Source organism: Chrysemys picta, chromosome 2, assembly GCF_011386835.1.
Source record: "Chrysemys picta bellii isolate R12L10 chromosome 2, ASM1138683v2, whole genome shotgun sequence".
Classification (NCBI taxonomy): Eukaryota; Metazoa; Chordata; order Testudines; family Emydidae; genus Chrysemys; species Chrysemys picta.
In genome coordinates, this window is record NC_088792.1 from 186,891,746 (window position 1) to 186,910,994 (window position 19,249).

At 42.3% G+C, this 19,249-nt stretch overlaps 1 protein-coding gene across 11 annotated transcripts in view; it reads right to left on the minus strand.

Moving 5' to 3' along the window:
• Positions 1 to 19,249, minus strand: part of RIPOR2 (RHO family interacting cell polarization regulator 2) — a 181,157-nt gene that overhangs the window by 5,948 nt on the left and 155,960 nt on the right. For 5 of the 11 annotated variants that reach the window (XM_008164453.4, XM_065581999.1, XM_065581998.1 and 2 more), the window contains 9 exons: positions 17,841 to 18,524; positions 14,854 to 15,038; positions 12,830 to 13,109; positions 11,050 to 11,185; positions 9,943 to 10,104; positions 8,807 to 8,965; positions 7,170 to 7,372; positions 3,033 to 3,116; positions 806 to 896 (listed from right to left, as the gene is read on the minus strand). In XM_008164453.4, the coding sequence (XP_008162675.2) occupies positions 806 to 896; positions 3,033 to 3,116; positions 7,170 to 7,372; positions 8,807 to 8,965; positions 9,943 to 10,104; positions 11,050 to 11,185; positions 12,830 to 13,109; positions 14,854 to 15,038; positions 17,841 to 18,524 (1,984 nt within the window). Of the gene's footprint in view, positions 1 to 805; positions 897 to 3,032; positions 3,117 to 7,169; positions 7,373 to 8,806; positions 8,966 to 9,942; positions 10,105 to 11,049; positions 11,186 to 12,829; positions 13,110 to 14,853; positions 15,039 to 15,116; positions 16,771 to 17,840; positions 18,525 to 19,249 lie in introns of those variants that run through there. The other 6 variants (XM_005281408.4, XM_065582002.1, XM_065582000.1 and 3 more) reach the window with 2 other exon arrangements.

Here is a 19,249-nt window from a genome sequence, read left to right on the forward strand (position 1 = left end):
TGGAAAGAAGTTCAGCGGGGATTGGATTCCCTGCCTGCAGAACCCCAGCATTCCCAAGAGCTCTGGTTATTAATATCCCTTTTATTTCTCTATACTTTTCCCCACCCTATATACATTGATCTGCAAGGGAAATGAGATCGATTTGGTTGCTCTTGCTTTCTGACCCAAGGTTAATTTTATTTGGGTTTGAGAAAAGAAGGCCAAATTTGGGGCTATATAGAGGGATTAGTAACATGCTGGTTTGTGTCATGGTGAGTATGTGTCAGTGTAATTTACTGGCTGAGGGCACAAGGGAGCAGAGTTGTAGGGAAACCCCCCCCCCCCCCACCAACAGGGCCACGTCAGAAGGTGTAAGTTAGATCAATGTTTCTCAGCGACTGGTCCGAAGACTGGTGCCAGTCCCTGAGATCTCCCTGACACAGTTTACAAAGGCAGCAAGCTGGTCCCTGGTATCAAAAAGGTTGAGAAACACTAAGTTAGAAAACCTACCCCTTTTCTCATCTTACTTTGCACAGGGTAGGCCTTTATGGAATTTTTAATATTTGTGGTCCAGGTTGCCAGCAAGGTATTTCTGTTAGGGTCAGTTCCTTCTCAACCATTTTTAGCTTCTCTTCTTCCTCCTTTTTGTATGATTTTCTCTTCCTCCCCCAGTTTTGGTCCAATTTCTTTTGGTTTCTTTTTAAGCTGTTTGAGTCTACAGATCCAGCTGTATTTTTATTGTCTTAAAATGTGTATGCTTCTTGGCTGTGTTAAGTAGATACTTAACACATACAACAGTAAAATAAATAAAACACACACAACTCACCAAGAGAGAGAAGGGTTTCAGCCGCTACTTTTCTGATTTCTTCATTGTCAGATTGGCAGAGCGTAACTAGCATTTTAATACTTTCAGTAGCCTAGAAAGTGAAAAAATGTGTGTTGACATTACCAGTTACTATCTATTTGTATTCTTGTGTGGGTATACATAAACCTCCTTCTCCACATCTCTCTCCCACCCCAAACACATACAAACAGTGATTTGCATCTCTGTGTTTGAGCTCAATTTGTTGCTTTCCCAGAGAGAGAGGAGTAACTCTGTTCTGTACTTCTGCTGCAAAAATCTCAGACCTTTGGACAGAGCAACAGTTGTGATTGCCCTTGCCATGGGTGCTACAACTGTGAAAGTGGTCATGAGTGGAACAGAGATGGGTGCTGTCCCATCACACCAGAAAGAAGGTGTTTAAAGGAACATAGATTATGTGGCTCCAAAGTATGAGATGACTTATTCTAATTTTTTTTAAAAAGTTTAATTTGATGTCTTTTTCCAAATAGCGATTCTCTTCTTCTCTTCTGGTTCTTATATACTTTACCCATCACTGTAGTATCTGAGCACTTTCCATTTGCGCATTAAGCAACATAACTATCTATCCTGGTTCATTCTCTCCCATCTCCTCTGCAGGAGGAGAATAGCAGAAAAACCCAGCCAACGGGGTAGGGCTAAGGTTAGGGTGGGTGTGCAGGTCAGCTAAGAGTAAAATCTCAAGTGTTTCCATTTTCCATTGTAGGCAGGTTCTTCACAGATTCATAGATTTTTAAAGTGACTATTAGATCATCCAGGGTGACCTCCCGTATAACATGGGCCTTTAAATTTCACACAGCTACCCCTGTACTTAGCCCAATAACTTGTGTTTGGCTAAAGCATATCTTCCCAGAAGTCCCCAAATCTTGATCTCTTGGTAGTTTGCTCCAGTGGTTAATCAGCCTCACTGTTAAAAATATGTATCTTTATTTCTAATTGGAATTGTGTGGCTTCAGCTTCCACCGTTTGTTCTTTTATACCTTTCTCTGCTAGATTAAAGAGCCCTTTAGAACCAGTTATTCTAGTAGTATTAATGGTATAATGCCCTTATGTCCTATGGGCATCTGCGCATAATCACTGCATGGCTCTTGTTTGAGCTGGAAGGTCATAGTTACAGAGGGTGGATTGTCCCACAATAGCTAGAGGATATTGCTATATGCACATAAGGATACAGGGACCGATATGTGGCTACACTGTACAGTTATATTCTCCGGAGGGCAGTTTCGAGAGGGATCACCACTCTGTAATGTCTATATCTCATGAAATATTACCTTTTTTTTTTTACTGCAGATACCTAACTTCAGGGACCATATGAGGGTTCAGGGATTGAGAACAGCTATTATATCTCCATCTCTCTCTCTCTCTCCCCGCGGCCCTTCCCCCCTTTACAATTTTTGGCTATGTCCATTATAATTTTGCTCAAGACAACAATTTTTTTCCCCTCTACCAAGACTCTGTACTCTGGATTTTTTTTTTCCAGGTAGGACATACCCTCTATCGCCTAAGATAAATAAGATCCTTTCTATCAAGGCACAAAGAGACTGATGCATAATTAATCATCCGAAACTGATTGCTTTAAAAACCAAGATTCTAAACAAATCAGGCCAACAAGCCATTTGTAAAATATCAGGGCACAAAATACAAAATATAAAGCAACGCTCATGTTGCTGCTGCTGTTTGCGTCTTGCTGTATGTGCATCTCTGTGCTCAGGAGGCTCTATTGCAGGGGGTCTCAAACTTCATTGCACCACGACCCCCTTCTGACAACAAAAATTACTACATGATCTCAGGAGGCGGGGACCGAACCCTGAGTGAGCCCACCTGAGCCCCATTGCCCTGGGTGTGGGGGGGCCAAAGCCTGAGCCCCAGCGCTCGCTCGGGGTGGGAGGCAAATCTGAAGCCCAAGGACTTCAGCCCCAGGCAGGGGGCGTGTAACCTGAGCCCCGCCACCCAGGGCTGAAGCCGAAGCCTGAGCCCCGCCACCCAGGGCTGAAGCCCTTGAGCTTCAGCTTTGGCTCTGGGTGGTGGGGCTTGGGCTCCAGCAAGTCTAAGCCAGCCCTGGGGACCCTGTTAAAATAAGGTCCCAACCCACAGTTTGAGAACCGCTGTTGTATTGAATAGAATCTTTACTTTGTTCTCCCATGGAAGTTCAATGCAAGAACAAAGTTCAACAACTGATTGCTTCACATTTTACCTGAAGGCATTTCAGTGCCATACAAGCTGCTTTCTGTAGGTGGAGGTTAGGCTGTGTTAGCACTTCACAGTAGTAAATTAAAGCCTGGAAAACAGAGAAGGACATCAATTAAGATGTTTTGTAGCGGTGTTGAGCAGAAAAGTGAAAGTAATGTATGTATCACTACATTTTCAAACACAGAAACCAAATTACCTAACAATGTGGATACAGGAACAAAAAGGAAAAATCATCGTGTATTGGGTAATCTGGATATGATAATGGGGTATATCACTGATTGAAATCCAGCCCAAGTTTTGTGATGTATGTGGGAAGAGCTAGTGGTCTTGGTCCAGTTCTTAGCAAGAAAGTGTGCACATTAAAGCAATCAAAAATAATTGGTGCCCTTGATGGAAGTTTCTCAGAGAGACCAGGAAGTAAGTGGGTCATGATGGAGACTGAACTGCTCTCTCCCCTTTCAAGGTGGTCCCCCTAGGCCCAGGGGTGGTAATGACTTTGGATCACTAGTGACCTACGCTGGATTGGACCTCAGAGAGAATGCAAATGACTATCACAAAGCTATCAGAACCTGCTAAACCAAGTTCACAGCTCAGTTCTAGAAATGTTCCAGTCACTGCTAAACAAACAAGAATCCGCATTAGTCGCAAATCTCAAGAGCAGGCAGCTCCTCCTAGTGAATTCCAGGCTGTTTTGATACAAGCACCATGCTGCCTTTTCCCGTTAGCAGTGAACCAGACATAAATGCAGCAGGCCTGTGCTAGGAGAAGGGGACATTTTTTTTTTTGTCCATGCAGAAGAGGGACAAGGTAGTACAGAGCACTGATATTGCACAGTTGGAAAATGAGGGAGGATAAAATATAGAGAGACTGAGGAAAGAGGGAATAGAGGAACAGAGGAAGATGACCAAAAGGAGTGAGGATTTTTCTCTCCCCTTCTTTTGCATTCTGTCATTTCCCCTGTGACACTAAGCACCCCTGTATTCACCCCCTCGACACTCTTGTAATAATCTTAGTACAAAACATGTCTTGTGAGGTATCATTTGAAAACTAATAACTGACTGATTAATATGCTTGTGTGTACACAGGTAAAGGTATATGCTAGACTTATGACTAAAGTGTGTTTAAACCAAGCATTCCAGAGGAGTTGGTAAACAGGTCTGCACTAGACAAAGGAACATGTTTTCCCTACCTGTGAGTTACTTCCAAAGTACTTTGAAAGACAATGAGAATGTATTTACATATCACCTAAACAGATCCATCAAGTTAATAACGGGGGGAGGTAAACCTCACACTAACAAGTGGGATAGGAGACACCCAGCAGGAGAGTGAAGCTTGGTGTGGGTTTTACTTGTCAAAGACTACATTGTAAAAGGTTTACTAGTCTAAAGACAGTGGGTGGGTGGGACTTCAAGCAATAAGCAGTTGAATCAACTGATTGTATACAATAGTACTGTGTTATAAAAGTGTACAGAGAGATCTTTTATGACATGCTGGTGATTAATATCATTGTGAATTATACGCACTAACACTACATAAGGCATTACTGATACTCATTGATATTAGGCTTTCCAATCTGGGGAAAAACAGGTTCCCTCCCAGGCAGGAGAGAAGGGCCTGTTTATCTGTTGTGATGAGGTGTTCATCCCACACCAGACCTGAAGGGATTAAGGTAGCCTAGATGGGCCAATTAACTGCATAGGCTGCACCTGGAGGGAAGCCAGGGCTCCATAATGCTTAATTAAGGATGAAGCTCACCTGGGCAGGAACAGCCAGGGCTTCTATAAAGCTAACACCAGAAGGGGGCTATAGATAGAAAATCTGCAGTCACTCTCTGATAGGAGAAAAGTATGTTAGAGATTGCATGATCTGGCAAGAAGCCCAAGAGGAAAGCAGCCAGGGGGAGCAAAGGAAGCTCAGACAGGTGGCAACCCCAGAGGTGCCCAAAGATAGAAGGAGGGAGTAGGACAGAGCCCAGGGAAGGAGCAACCAGGTCTGAGAGAAAATAGACCATAGTTGTGGAGCATAGGGTCTGTGAGCTGGAACTTGGAGTAGATGGAGGGCCCAGTTTCCCCTACCAGACACCGGGGAAGTGCCACAGCCTTGGACATAGGATGGAAGACTACCTGGAATAGCGTATCCAGAGAGACATTGACAGACCCCGGAAGGGGAGGACTATAGTGACCTGGCTGGAGGGCCAAGTCACAAAGAGGGAGCAGCTGCGTCACAAGGAAGACTACTACCCTGGTTTTTGGAGTGTGAGATTGAGACAACAGGCTGAGTGACTGTAGGAAAGTGCATCCAACCACTGGCAAACTAATCCCCAGGTTAGCCATGAGGAGGTATGCCAGCAGTGAGTAGTGAACCTATTACACCAGTCTTCTAGATAAATTAAGCATGGTGGAATCAAAACAATGGAAGCCCCATTTACATACAGGGGGGTGAGAAGCCCATAGGACGGGAATAATGGCATGAGCTCATCCTGCATCTTGAAACAGTCATAGAACTTTGGAAGATATAAGCAAGGACAGAAACCATCTTTGGCATCCATGACTAGAAAAACAAGAGAACAGAGCTCTTGGCATACTAAGAAAGATGGGTCCTTTAACCAAGCTGGGGCTGAAGTCTCTGGAACTGACTATAGGTGAGAAGCCTACTTAGGCAAAGATCTTTTACCTAGGAAGACTACAGAAACCAGCCCTTTATGCTTTTGAAGAAGGTCCTGACTGAGAAAAAGTTAGTCAAGACTGGTGAGAGAAACCATCTTGAACAAAACCCGTGTCTTACTCTGCTAAGTTTAGATGCATATTTTCACTTTCATTTGCTTGTGACCCTTTCTAACTTTATCCCAGTTACTTGGCATCACTCAACCTATGACCTATAATTCATACATTTGTTTTAGTTTTACTATGAACTAACTCAGTGCAGTGTTAAATGAACGGGTGTATTTACCCCAGTGAAGCGGTAGGTTATGTTTTTAGAGGAACAAATGGACCTTATTTCTCTGAACAGTCCAGGAGAGGGCTGGATATTCTACAATACACGACTTGGGGGAAATTTGGGATGGGGAGCTTGTTGGGGTCACTTTGCTGGTTTTGTAATCATGGCTGCTAGCAGGCAGAGTGGGGCTATAGACAAGCTGCTGGGGTCAGAGCCACTGAACAAGGGCTGTTTAACACACACTCAGGCTGTGACCTGCAAGTTGGTAGGCTGGTTGTGAGCAGTCTAGGCTGGGAACTACAACAGCAAAGCATTGTGAGGCGCACCCTGGGTTGCAGGGCAAATGGTGACGCAACCTCTCACTGATCTGGATTGCCGTCCCCACCCCCTCCGGACCCATCACACCCTCCTCCTGTACTGCCCCCTCCTCACAACCAGAGAACCCAAGAATGAACTTTCACTGGGGTAGCAGCAGAAATGGGGAAGGGTATTGCAGGTACAAAAGTCAATCATTACCTCTCCCTTCTCTTTAGTTCACTTGTTTATACTGCCTTAATTTCAAATCATGTTTTATCTAAACTAGATCCAAATTCTTTTTATCACCTAATTAGGGACCATGAAGCTGATTGTTTGCTCATCAGCAATTCCTTTCCTCTAGAAATTGGGATGCTGCCCAGATCTTGCCACCTTCCAAGCAAAATATCAGACCTCATCTCTTTCCAAAAGGGCAGTGCTTGAAGAATGGCCCGGCCGCATTTCAATAATCACCAGATAAACAACCCAGCACACCCACTAATGCTGAAAGAAGATAGATGATTGGAGAATACAATGCAAACCAAATAGTTTTAAATTAGTGACCAGATATTACTGTGACAGGTATCAATAGGCATACCTGCATGTTTGAATATTATGTCAGACTTGGAGAAACAAGATGGGTGAGGTAATATCTTTTATTGGACCAAATTCTGCTGGTCAGAGACAAGCTTTTGCACTTACACAGAGCTCTTCTTCAGGTCCAAATAAAATAATCCAATCAAAAGATATTCCCTCACCCACCTTGTCTCTCTAATATTCTGGGACCAACATAGCTACAATAACTCTGCAAGACTCTGAGAAGTTACTTGACACATTAGACAGAACATGCTTATATAGGTCTATGTTGTACGTTGTTTTTTCAGTTAGGTATGGTTCCTCTGTCCCCTACCTTCTCCCTGAAATGCCTGTTTTCTGCTGAAGCTGACAAGAGTAATGTCACAGCCTCGCCAATTTCATTTTTATTTTCAGTCAGAAGTAAAGCCAAGGACCTCAGTATTTCCTGCTGAGGTGGAAGACTGCTGGAGGTTAGCTCAGTTATATTCTGTAGCAGTTTTTCATCTTTTAATGTCTGCAGCTTCTGAACCACTGAGGCTAGAATGTAAAAGAAAGAGATGTCAATATTCTCCTTTTGTTCATTTATTCTCCCCAGGTGTTATGTTGCTCCTTTCCACTTAAAACAGCTATCCACTGGCACAAAGGAGAGGTGAAAAATTCCTGCTTCATTGAGTTGCCAGCATTGCAATGCTCTGACTTGGAGTGGTTTACTTTTTGGGCTGTGTATCCCAGATACTCTTGCTGAGAACTGGCATACGTTCTCCACAGGAGTAATGTGTGTGGATGTGCTAAATGGGATGTTAGGTATCTTATTCCGAGCCCAAAGTAAAATCATCAAATCTTACCGCAGCTAGAAAACCCACGTTCTAATCAGGGATTGTAGCAAGGGAAACTTTAATATCCTACGGGGAGAGTTGAGTTTGAGGTGTGTTTTCCTTAGGCACTTTCCATATCTAAGACCACATGACTCTTGAATGGAGTTTACACTGGACACTGATATCAGATTATAGTAATAGTGATGTTATATTGGTTATTAGTTTTTGTTTTGTTTTAGAAAAGTGACTAGACTCATGAGAGTGAGTGTCTAATAGCATTGGCTTCAGCCAGCCATATTGAGAGCAGGCTTTGTGCAAGCTTCTCCACACAGCCCTGTGGAAGCACTATGGGGGAAGGCTTTGCTTTGAGTCAGATCTTCTCCTCTGCTATATATTGGTACCAAGGACATCATGTGCCAGTTTTTCCTGCCCACTTATGTCCATCTCTGCTGACAGCCCCTGCTAACGTGCCTCAGTACTGAACATCTCTCCTATCCCAGTCCTTTAGCGTCTGTTGAATAAAAGCTGGCAGCTATGCCAAGATGTGCTAGTATGACATGTAGAACAGGGGACTAGGAGTCCCCCCTCAAACTCCATTTCAGACGCACTAGATTAACAACTGAAATTCACGTCTCCAGGAGCGAAAGTCTAGAGCATGATGGGCTGGGTCCCAAGAGGTGCCAAGTTTCTGTTGCCCTATTGAGTTCACAGGGCCGGGTCTTCTGAAGTGCCGAGCACTTCTGGCAAGGCACAGAGTTTGCGCAACTTGCTCAGCACTTCATGAGATCGGCCCAAAAGGGATGATGGGCACAAAGAGACTGAAATCAGTAAAAGCTGTGGGCACTCGGCACCTTCCAAATTTTGGGACCAAACCAACAGTACCATCCAGCCCTAAAAGAGTTCTTTCTATACACTTGTTTTTAATACTCATGAGCATGTAAGGGTGGGGAGGTGGGAGTGTCAGTTGGACATACCCGCCCCTTTCTTCAGTATACACAGGTGCCACTGCAATCCTATTCAAACACCCAAGGCAGTTGTTTCCCTCTTTTCCCTGTTGGTTAATGAAAAATCAGCCCAAGAGCTGAATTGTTTTATCTGATGCTCAAAAGCACCTTGATACATTTCCTTTTTACCAGCCAGAACTTAAACACTCTACCTTCTTTTGCAAGTTGCAACAAATAGCTTCCAAGGTCGCTAACGCCGTTGCTGGCAAAATAATTGTAATACTGAAAAACCGTTAGGATTTCAGAGGACAGACTGGATGAGAGGACTGGTTCTGTTCGGTCGAGGATCTGAGACAGCAGGATTCTGAATACTACGTGTAGCAGGAAAAGACAAAGGAACATTGTATTAACAAGAGCAAAAAATTTTAGGCAGAGAAAACACTGCAATTAACTCAGTTCAACACTTTAAAACATGAAAGAAAGGTAGAACTTAAAAAAAAAAAAAAAAAAAAAAAAGACAGACACATCCCAGCATCAGTATTTCTAATCTTCACTAAGGGCAACATTGTCCTCTCTCTCTGGTCCTCATGTGTGTAATATCTGAGCTCCTCACAATCATTAGTAGATTCTATCCTGATGAAACTGTTGAGGTAGGGAAGAACTATTGCCAACTTCCAGAAGGGGGACTGAGCAGTTTGTGACTTGCCCTACATCACACAGGGTGTCTGTGGCTGTGCCAACAATTGAAACTCTTGAAGTCAATGCACCACCCTGTCCATTAACCATCCTTTCTCTCCACCTGACAGTGCATTATTAAACAGAGGACCAAATGTTGTGCCCAGTTGCACCTCTGTAATACCACGGAAGTCAATGAAATTGCCTAGGGGTAGGAGTTGGCCTGGAGCATGGATCTTTTGCTATTTTATCTTCATACGCAAAGCTTCTATTGACATCAGTGTGAATTTGGCAGGCAGAACAGGCAAGAGAATGAAATGGGCAGTGCAAACAGAGAATTTCCCCCTAATATCTGACTAAACTAATAAATTATCAGATCTAGTCATCCTTTTTTATTTTAATAATCATGTGGACTTTAAAAACAGTTAATTTCTTTGGGTTTATGATTTTGGGCAAAATCTTCTGACTTTATAAGTTGTGGCAAAAACATTTAAATCAGTTACTCTCAGGTAAGGTTTTTGAAACACATCCCAGTTGACTTCTGTGGGATTGAAAAGTTGTAACTGAAGATAAGCAAAACTTGGTCTCCGCATATTGGCGTTTTTCAGAAGCCCACTACAAGACAGATCCACCTTGACTTGTGGGTAGAAATTTTGTTTTTTGAAGAATCTACCTGTTTCTGCAAGTCCTGGGCACTCTTCATTCACAGCTGTGGCAAAAGTGACATCCAGCTGCTTTATCATCTTGTCTGCAGAGGTATGATACACCCCTGTGGGACCCATGCACTTAGTCCAGAAAGACAGCAGTGATAGCTTTTTATGAAATTCTGGAATTGCTGGGGGGGAAAACAAAACAAGTGAAACAAAATCGCAGAGATCAGATTGCTGTGTTAGTATAACAAAAACATAAGGGTAGATAAATACTTGTTCCCACCCCACTGCTGAGTAGTCAACTTCCCAATGCACAGGAAGTGCTAGCTCTTAGAGCTTTTAAGGTGTTTTGGCTTCCCAAATGTTGAAAGCAAAATTGCTTTTGATCCAGTATTGGGAACTGGAAAATAGTTATTTAATTACCATTAAGTACCAAAGAGATGTGAGGTAATAGTGTGAACACAGGACTGGGAACCACAAACTCCAGAATTCTAAACCTGGTTCTGGCACACTCTCCTTTTGGGGCAAAAGTGCTTTGCCTCTGTTTCTTGATCAGCAGAATAATGCTAACAATATTTGCCTAGTCCACGGGGCTTGTGAGAGTTAATAATATTTGTAAAACTCTTTAAAGATGCTACAGAATTGCTAAGTGTTAATCAATAATGATAATTAAAAGTAGTCTCCTAGACAAACTATTGAGAGACTGTGTCATGCCTCTGATCCTGTAAACTAGAGCTCCCCCAGATAATTTCCGCATTCTGGACAAGGAGAGGTAGAGGAAGAATCTGGCTTCTCAGAGGAGACGCCACACCAGTTGCTTTGGCAATACCCTTTACTATTACAGCCATCTGCTTTTTTGTGTGTGGTAGAGGAAAGGAGGCACATTAGAAATAATGAGCATCTCTCCCTTCTCCCCTTGCCTTTCTGGATATCCTACCCTTAGCCCAGCCTGAGGTGTCCTGCCACCATCTGTTGACTGATACCAGTCAGTGTCCATTTGCAACTGTCTCAACATTTAGTGCAATGGAATTTACTAAAAGTCAGACAAATCACTGCTTAGGAGGACTTACACACACACACATTCATATGCCCAGCCTTTCCAAAGAGCAAGCCCCCATACTGCTACTTACCTTCAGTTACAGAGATGATGTTCCCCATGTTCTCACTGCTGATCTGTGCAAGGTTCTCCACTACTACGATCTCCTTGGACAGTTTATCCAGGAGGTTTCTTACAACAAATGGAGTTTTACCGGAGAACACAATTTGCTAATAAAACAAGGATTAAAAAAAAAAAATTACTGAACCCTACTAAGAGTCCTGAAGATGTTTCATCTTGCTGAAATAGTCTGATCTGAATACAGATATTTTTAATCTGTAAGAACTGCAGTTAGAAACTGGTTGCACTGTAGAACCTCTGAGTTAAACACCTCAGGAATGGAGGTTGTTCATAACTGAACAAAACATTATGGTTCTTTCAGAAGTTTACAGCTGAATATTGACTTAATGCAGCTTTGAAACTTTACTATGCAGAAGAAAAATACTCATTTCCTTTTTTTTAATAGTTTACGTTTAACACAGTGTACTGCATTTGCGTTTGTTTTTTTTTGTCTCTGCTGCTGCCTGATTGTGTACTTCCGGTTCCAAATAAGGTGTGGGGTTGTCTGGTCAGTTTTTAAACTCTGGTGTTTAACTCTTGAGGTTCTACTGCATAGTATCTCCTTAAAGCTTCTGTGCATGTATATTTTGCAGTTGTTGCACACTGTTTCTTAGGGGCCCAATTTTTATGCCTATACTGAAATACCTAAATACTCATTTAAATAGCAAAGTGCTGCTTTAGGCACCTAACTCCTTGCCCTAGTCTTAAACTCTACGGAGAGCATTAGATCATCTATTTGACCTCCTGCATAACATGTGCAGCCCATAGAATTTCATGCAGTTACTCCTGTATTGAGACCAATACTCTTCCTTATTCTACATGGCTGGGATTTAGCTTTCTAAATCAGCAAGATGACAGAAGCAGGACTTGATTTCCATTCTAGCAGTGAGCCCGTGGCCACTGGAAGTAGATGTTAATTCTCTGTGTGGGAATGAAGAGCCTAATGCAGTAAATGAAGCTCCAATATACAGTATTCCAATACAATAGGAAAACACTGATGTTCTCCAAAGGAGGCACCCTTCAGGAAGCAGAAGATCCTGGGACAAGCTTTTACTTTGGTGAGGGAGGGAAAACTTCCTGGAATGTATAACTATCCAGACTTGGTTCACACAGAGACTGCACTTCAGTGCAACATTCCACTGTGCTCGCACAAAGGGTCCAAAGCAAAGGTAACATTTTACAATCCCTGCATTTAAAGAATCATCTTGGTTTTATACCCATAATACCTTTTGCTTTTAAATAACACACACATCTTGGTTGACTTCCAATGGCCTGGGGTTTAGCTAGAGTTAACAGTGAATGAATGGGCTTCCATGTCACCTCTGGAAATCTTCAGTCACATAACAAGGCTGACCTGCAGCTGCTCTTGAGTGTGGAGTAGAAGTCAGTGGCAGGATCAGTGCCAGGATTTGGGTCCAACGGGAAAGTGAATTGAGTGGTCTGCACTTTCTGTAGTGCACACCAGTAGTTCACGTCACAACTGCCCTATAGTTGCAAGTCTTGCGCTCAGCTCAGAAGAGGGCCAGGACTGGCATAACAGAGGTCTGGCAGGTCACGACTGAGGCACATTTGAAGAGCTACATTTGCAGAAACTTTCTTGGTGTCAGCCAGCCCCTCAAGTGGCTCAATCTAGCAGTACTCCTGCCTTGCTTTCACCCAGTACTAAATTCACCAGCCAATTTAAACCCTAAGTAGCTGGCACACAAATGCCTCTAGGAATATTATAAAAATATAACCAAAAAGAGCAGTTGTACCTGAATGAGCTGTGTACAGTACTGCAAATGCTTAACTATTGTGATATCAAGACTCTCATTCCCTGTGGTCAGTGGGAGAGGACTTCCAGCTACACTGGTCCCAACTCCTGTGTCTTCAGTCAAAGCTTCACTGAGGTGCCCTCTGGCTTCTGGGTGATCTGACCTGTAACTGTTAATGCAGGAGGTTGGGTAAGGAGTCGATTTTCTTCTCATGCAGACAGAGCACGTTAACTCAAAATGACTAACATCAGGCACAAGAAGAATTGCTGCAAGCAGTGATCTGTAACCAAAGAGCCCTTGATAAGCCAGAAACCTTTTAATGAATACATCATATCTTAACTTGGCAGTAACATTGTGTAATGAATGTGGAATGATTGTACACATTTAAAAGACAAATTGCTTCCACAGTGGTCTACTTGTTTCTCCAGAACAATGCCTCTTTTGTGGAGAACTCACCAAGAAGTCTTTGAAATTTGACCTTGTTAGCACTTGTTATTTTTTCATCTGTTGACATTATTAGTTACCAAATTGTTCTGGATTAAACTGCATTATTGATTTGTGGTTTCTCAAAAATTAAACCATTAAGAACTAATTTATCAGTGTTTTGCAGGCACCAGATTTAATTGTCAGTAAAAGAAAACATGGCTGGAATAAGAGACATGAGGGTTCCATCTGCTGTTTTAGGCATAGTGTGTATAACAAACAGTTCACCATATTTTTTCCACATGATAATACTTATTCTCACTGTGTTTAAATCATTTCCATTTTCTTGTTGTTGCACCAATGTTCTCTCATGGTTTGAAAGTAGGGCTCGATTCTGATTTCCAAGATGCAAACACATTTACATGTTTTAAAAATCACAGCACCTGCACTGCTTTAGGTGGATGCTCTAAACTATGCATTCAAATTCACCTAAAATCAGAGTAGGAACTGAGGCTGCTTTCAAAGTCATCTTTAGGAAAAAAAGGAAACCTTTTCATTTTAAGCGAATTCACTTAACTCATTGCTATGGTGCTTATACATGGTGCACCATAGCACATACATATACACTGACTCTGCAGGCAGTTTTGTCATTCACATCAGCAGGAGCAGGATGAATTTAATAATGCCTAGGTTAGCAAGCAACGTAACTTATATAATTTATTTCCACGTTAAGTCCAAGGTTTTTTTGGGGGGGTGGGGGGAAGTATACAATGAGGTGGTTCTTCTCCTCTTCTTTCCCTCCGCACCCCCCCCAATGGCAGAATGGTGATTGCTTGTTGTGCTGGAAAATCCCTTACAAGTGCTATGATGGGCAGTGGGAAATGTAGCTTCCCTTTTAGGAGACTGCTGTGTGTTCTTTGCTCCTTTTGCAGTCATAGTTGCAGTGTGTAGACTTTTTGGGTCATGTTTTAGTTCTCCTCAGGTTACAAATGTATATATGAGGATCTAATGATAAAACACAGTCAGCTTCACAAGGTGACATGACAGCACATAACAAACACACAACTACTTCTCTCACAAAGACAGTGGTGGAATGAGGGCATGTAACATGCAGGGCCATGAACAAGTACCAGTCATCACTCTTGCATTCCAAAGGAAACCTACATCATGCTGTTTAAATCTGGCCCTGTGTTACTGTTACTGACAATCCTAATCCACTGCAAAGACTCATTGGGCTAGAGAGAAAAGACAGGGGTGGGAGGAAAAACAGAGAGGAATTAGTTACTAAATCCAAACCAAGGAAAACCAGGTCCAAACCTATATCAAGGAAGAAGCTCTGCAGATATTGATCTCTAGTGTGCCAATTTATTACACTTCCCTTTTGGGGGACAGAGTATAGCTGTTTGAACAAGAAAAATTGATACCTGCATTTGGAGTGTTTCAGGTTTGTTAACCACTAGAAAACCTCTTGATTTATAACCTCAATTATCTAGTTTCATCTTCCTTGAATAACGTGTGCACCAGGATCCTCTGTTAGTGACAAAGAACTAGTGTAGCAGCTTGCCTTGAGAACCGCAAGCTGGCTGTCACTATTGACTTACCTAGTCTTCTCAGTCTCAGTGTCTGAAAATACTGAGTCAGCACCTCCTCCACCATTACAAACCTCATCACTTCCACCATCCTCATCATCAAAGTCAGAGGTGTTCAGGAAATCAAAGCTTTCTAAAGCACTTTCAACTGTTAGACTGACACTGGAGGACCTGCTTCGGTTTACTGCTGGCTTGCACTGCAAAGGCAGAACAAACCAATGAACACCAAAAATATATTTAACTACTGAAAAAAGGATAACATTGAAGTTTACAACTTTTTATATGCTTTAAAACTTAATTTTATTGGATTATATTAATTTCAAACCTTCATAAGAAATACAGTCAAAGTCTACACACTGAAAAAGCTCCAAAGAGAAAACATGTCAGGGGTTCAACTCTGTCCTACATTTCACTTAAGGTCAAGTGAAAAGATCTTCGATGGCCTTAAAGAGGACAGTGTGTTAATTAACATGTGGGAGGCTGAAAACGTAAGGCACATTCCATAGCAGTAATTTTAGGTACAGAAGCTTAATTACATGCATTCATTTAAGCTGTACTGGGCCAAATTCATTCCTGGGATAACTCCAATGGAGTTTAAATCTGGTATGAATTTGGTCCCATCTCTCCAGATTACTGTACAGGACTGGAAGCAAGAGGAAAGCAAGACCTTAGTCTATCAGATATCGTGGTACTGGACACCCCAGGAGACAGTGCTTTTTAATGATAAACATAATCAAGGAGATCCCTAAAGGCAATTTTATAACCCAGAAAGTAACAATTCCAACCAGAGGAGATGCCTTTTTTTCATCACTAGGGAGGAACTGAGTGAGAAACTCAGATCAACAAGGAGAAAGTGTAAGTAAAGCTTCATGGCCTCTGTAAGAAATATCTAAGACCCCAATCCTGCAAAGTGATCCATGCAGGCAGACCTTGTGTTCTGTGTGCAGCCACGCTGAAGTCAGTGGGGCTCTGCATGGGCACAGATGTTTGCTTGTGTGGACCATCTTGCAAGATCAGAGTGTAAGTTGGTAACTTGACTTAGGATCAGCTCCAGCAGTTTTGCACAGGAATTTCTACAGTTTTAGCTATACTCATCATCATCATCATCAGAGACGGCCCGAAGACACAAAGTATGGTTCCAGAACCGAACCTTCCCAAAAGTTGGTATTAAGATTCAGAGTTCTGGTTTAGCCCATTAGTGAGTGATGAGCTAACTGGGAAGTTCAGATCTGATTCCAAAACCACACTTGCCCACAGCTTGGGATGATTTGGAGTTTTGCATCTATGCCATCTGTACATAATATTAATACTTTAGCATTTACAGCATCTTACACCTTCAAAGGCTGTATAAGCATTAAACAAACAATCCTCACAACACCCCTGTGAGATAGGTATGTGTCATCCAGCCTTTCATTCAGTTTACATGTTTGATGGGCTAGTAACTCAGCTTCCTGTTCTATACAAAATAAAACTGTAGCAACTGCACTGTCAATTTTCTCTTCCTGCTGCCATAGTCAAGAGAAGCTTTCTTCAGCTAGAACAAGCTTCTGTCTTGACCTTTTGAACGTGAAGTCCAGCAACTCGGTTAGTGACCCCCAGTCTCAATCCTCAAGCAAATTAACAGGTTGAATGGCGATCTCAAAGAAGCAGTGGTCTCAAGAGTCCAAGTATTCCACCTGCACATGCATCCCCCCTCTGTTCCTTTGTATGATATGCTTCACTGAGAGAGAAAATGAGTATTTTCCCGTGCCTCAGTACTGTTCTGACAGCTGACCTCATTTGCACAAGCAGCAGGGCAGCTGGGAAGTTCAAAAATAACTGATACTGGTAGTCTCTCATGTACAAATCCACTTCGGAGTTAGTTCAGGGAGTCAGAGCAGGAGGAACGGGCTGTCAGAAAAGCACTTAACTTGGAAAAGTATCATGTAGCTGTAAATGCCAATGGAAACACAGATGTTAAAATGGTAACGCAAAAGGACAACCTCTCCCTCCTTTCCTTAGTTATGCTCTTCTTCAATTATGTGGTTAATTCTACACTACTCAGATCATTCCAACAGACCACCTGGCATAGGAATATGAAGCATTTGAAAGCAGTTATTCCCAATTAACTCTGTCCTCACGATAAAGAATCATGAATATCTTCTTGTGGGGAAAAATGTGCATCACAGTGATTAGTGAAGAGCTGTGAAACAAATCTAAGGTTAAGACATTATGTACTGTAACATATGTAAAATACTTTTTCCATTTAGCTTCAGTCTCATTCTTAGACTAATTACAGGATTTGTACCATTACTTAGTCCTGCCTTGAGTGCAGAGGACTGAACCGGAAGACCTCTCGAGGTCCCTTCCAGTCCTACACTTCTGTGATTCTATGATTTAGATACTTAGGGGTGTTAGTTACAAAAGAGCCTATATGATTTAAGAGCACAAGTCCCAGTAACTTTCAGTAGACCTTGTGCTCCTAAGCCACCTAGACATTTTTGAACAATTCCCCTCATCCAGTTATAGGGCCAGAACTTCAGCTGGTATAAACTGGCAGAGATCTATTGATGTCAATGAAGTCATTCTGAATTATTGCAGCTGAGGATCTGGCCTGTAGATTTTTATGGATAGAAGGGACTGCTGTGATCTGACCTCCTGCATAACGCAGGTCAAAGTTTCACTAAGTAATTCCTGCAGTGGGAGAAATTTATTCAATTATTTGTTGATTATGGTACCCCACTACTTTTTCAGCTTCTTTCTAATTAAATTAAAATACAAATTGCTCAAGAACGTAAGGGAATAGTAACCAAACTGCAAACAACAAAGCTTTAAAATGTGCCTCTCTAAAGACATGGTTGGTCAATCAAGGTTGGAGCGAATCAGTTGGTTTTAGGTATTTTCCCAGTGAGCTCTTGATAGCAGACTGAAAAAATTGTACTTTGCTGTTTACAATTAATCGGGCCGCTCATACTCATTCAGATTTTCTTTATGTTGATGTATTCTGAAAATATACTTACTTTGAGAATATCGTCCAGATGCATCACCTGTTGGTCCAGGTCCTGAAATTCTTTATACTGCTCCTTATGTGGCTCAAGGGCTAGGAGAAGCCCCTGAAAGGCATCTTCTATGCTTCCATCTAAATAAGACTTGTATCCTTCTGATTCGCCACTTATTGATCCCTCACACTGCAGCCTTTCAGGTGTCATTGGAGCCTCTGCGGAGGTGAGCCTTTTTACCAGCTGTTTGGTAATGTTGCCTTCATAGGTGTCCAGTTCCACCGGTTTCAACTCTGACACGTCATCTGTCTCCTGTAGAAGTGACACTGGGACACTAGAATCTATAAACAGGTTATCACTCCCAGGGCCTGGAGGCTTTTGGTGAACTTCAGAGGCTACTCTGGAACTTTTCTTGTTCTCATGTACTGGTGTATGCTCTGGCTGTGACTTCAAGTCTTTTGACTCAGGTGTAGAGTCCAGGGACGAGTGTGTGCTGGAACTGTCCATCGTTGGGTTTTTTGAGGATTTGTGCTCTGGAGGTGTGACAGTAATTTCAGGACTGGAAGGGTCAAGGGCAGAGGCAGAATCTACAGTGATGGCTGGGGGAGCACAATCTCCATTGGGTATATCGCCAAAGCTGAAAGATATTGGTCTTTTCTCCGTGCCTGCCATACCATTTTCAAAGATGTCGTCTGGCGAATTGGACTGCAAAGATAATGTAAACTTGTAAAAATAAAACACAAGGTATGCATCACACACGATACACGTCTGTGTAAAAGAGAAAGAGACACACAAATTCAGCCCTGGCATAAGCTGGCACATCTCCTGCGCATTTCAGTGGGAGTGCTACCTGCTACATCAGGTCTGGGAAACTTGGTCAGTATCTTTTCTGTTAGCAAACTAAACTGAGCCCACTATTGAGCGTGACACAACAGTAAGATCTGAACAGGTATAATTGGATTAATTCTCAGACAGCAATTTAATTTGCATTATTCAGTTTACTACTTCACATAGAAAAGCTCTGTTCATTGTTGTATTGTTACAGTTCTTTTGTGCAGGTCTGTACTCGTTTAATGATTGCTCAGACTTCCTGTTTTGTTTTTTCCATTTCTAAAGCAATAAAAAATATCCTAGAATCACAAAACTGTTTAACTAGCTCATGTTAACGTTTAATATTACATGATTTTCAGGGACACAATCTTACTCATGCAATACTTTTGACAAAAAATTTAATGTATTTGTTATACAAAGAGTAACTGGTGAACATCGGTCACACAGAACAGTGGTCACCAATGCATCGATCGCCTCTGGAGCCTCTGCCAGTTGATCGCGATCTCTGGGCTGCTAAAAGTCCAGCGAAGCAGCGGGGCTCAGACAGGCTGCCTGCCTGCCTGCCGTGGTCCCATGTTGCTCCCGGAAGTGGCTGGCTG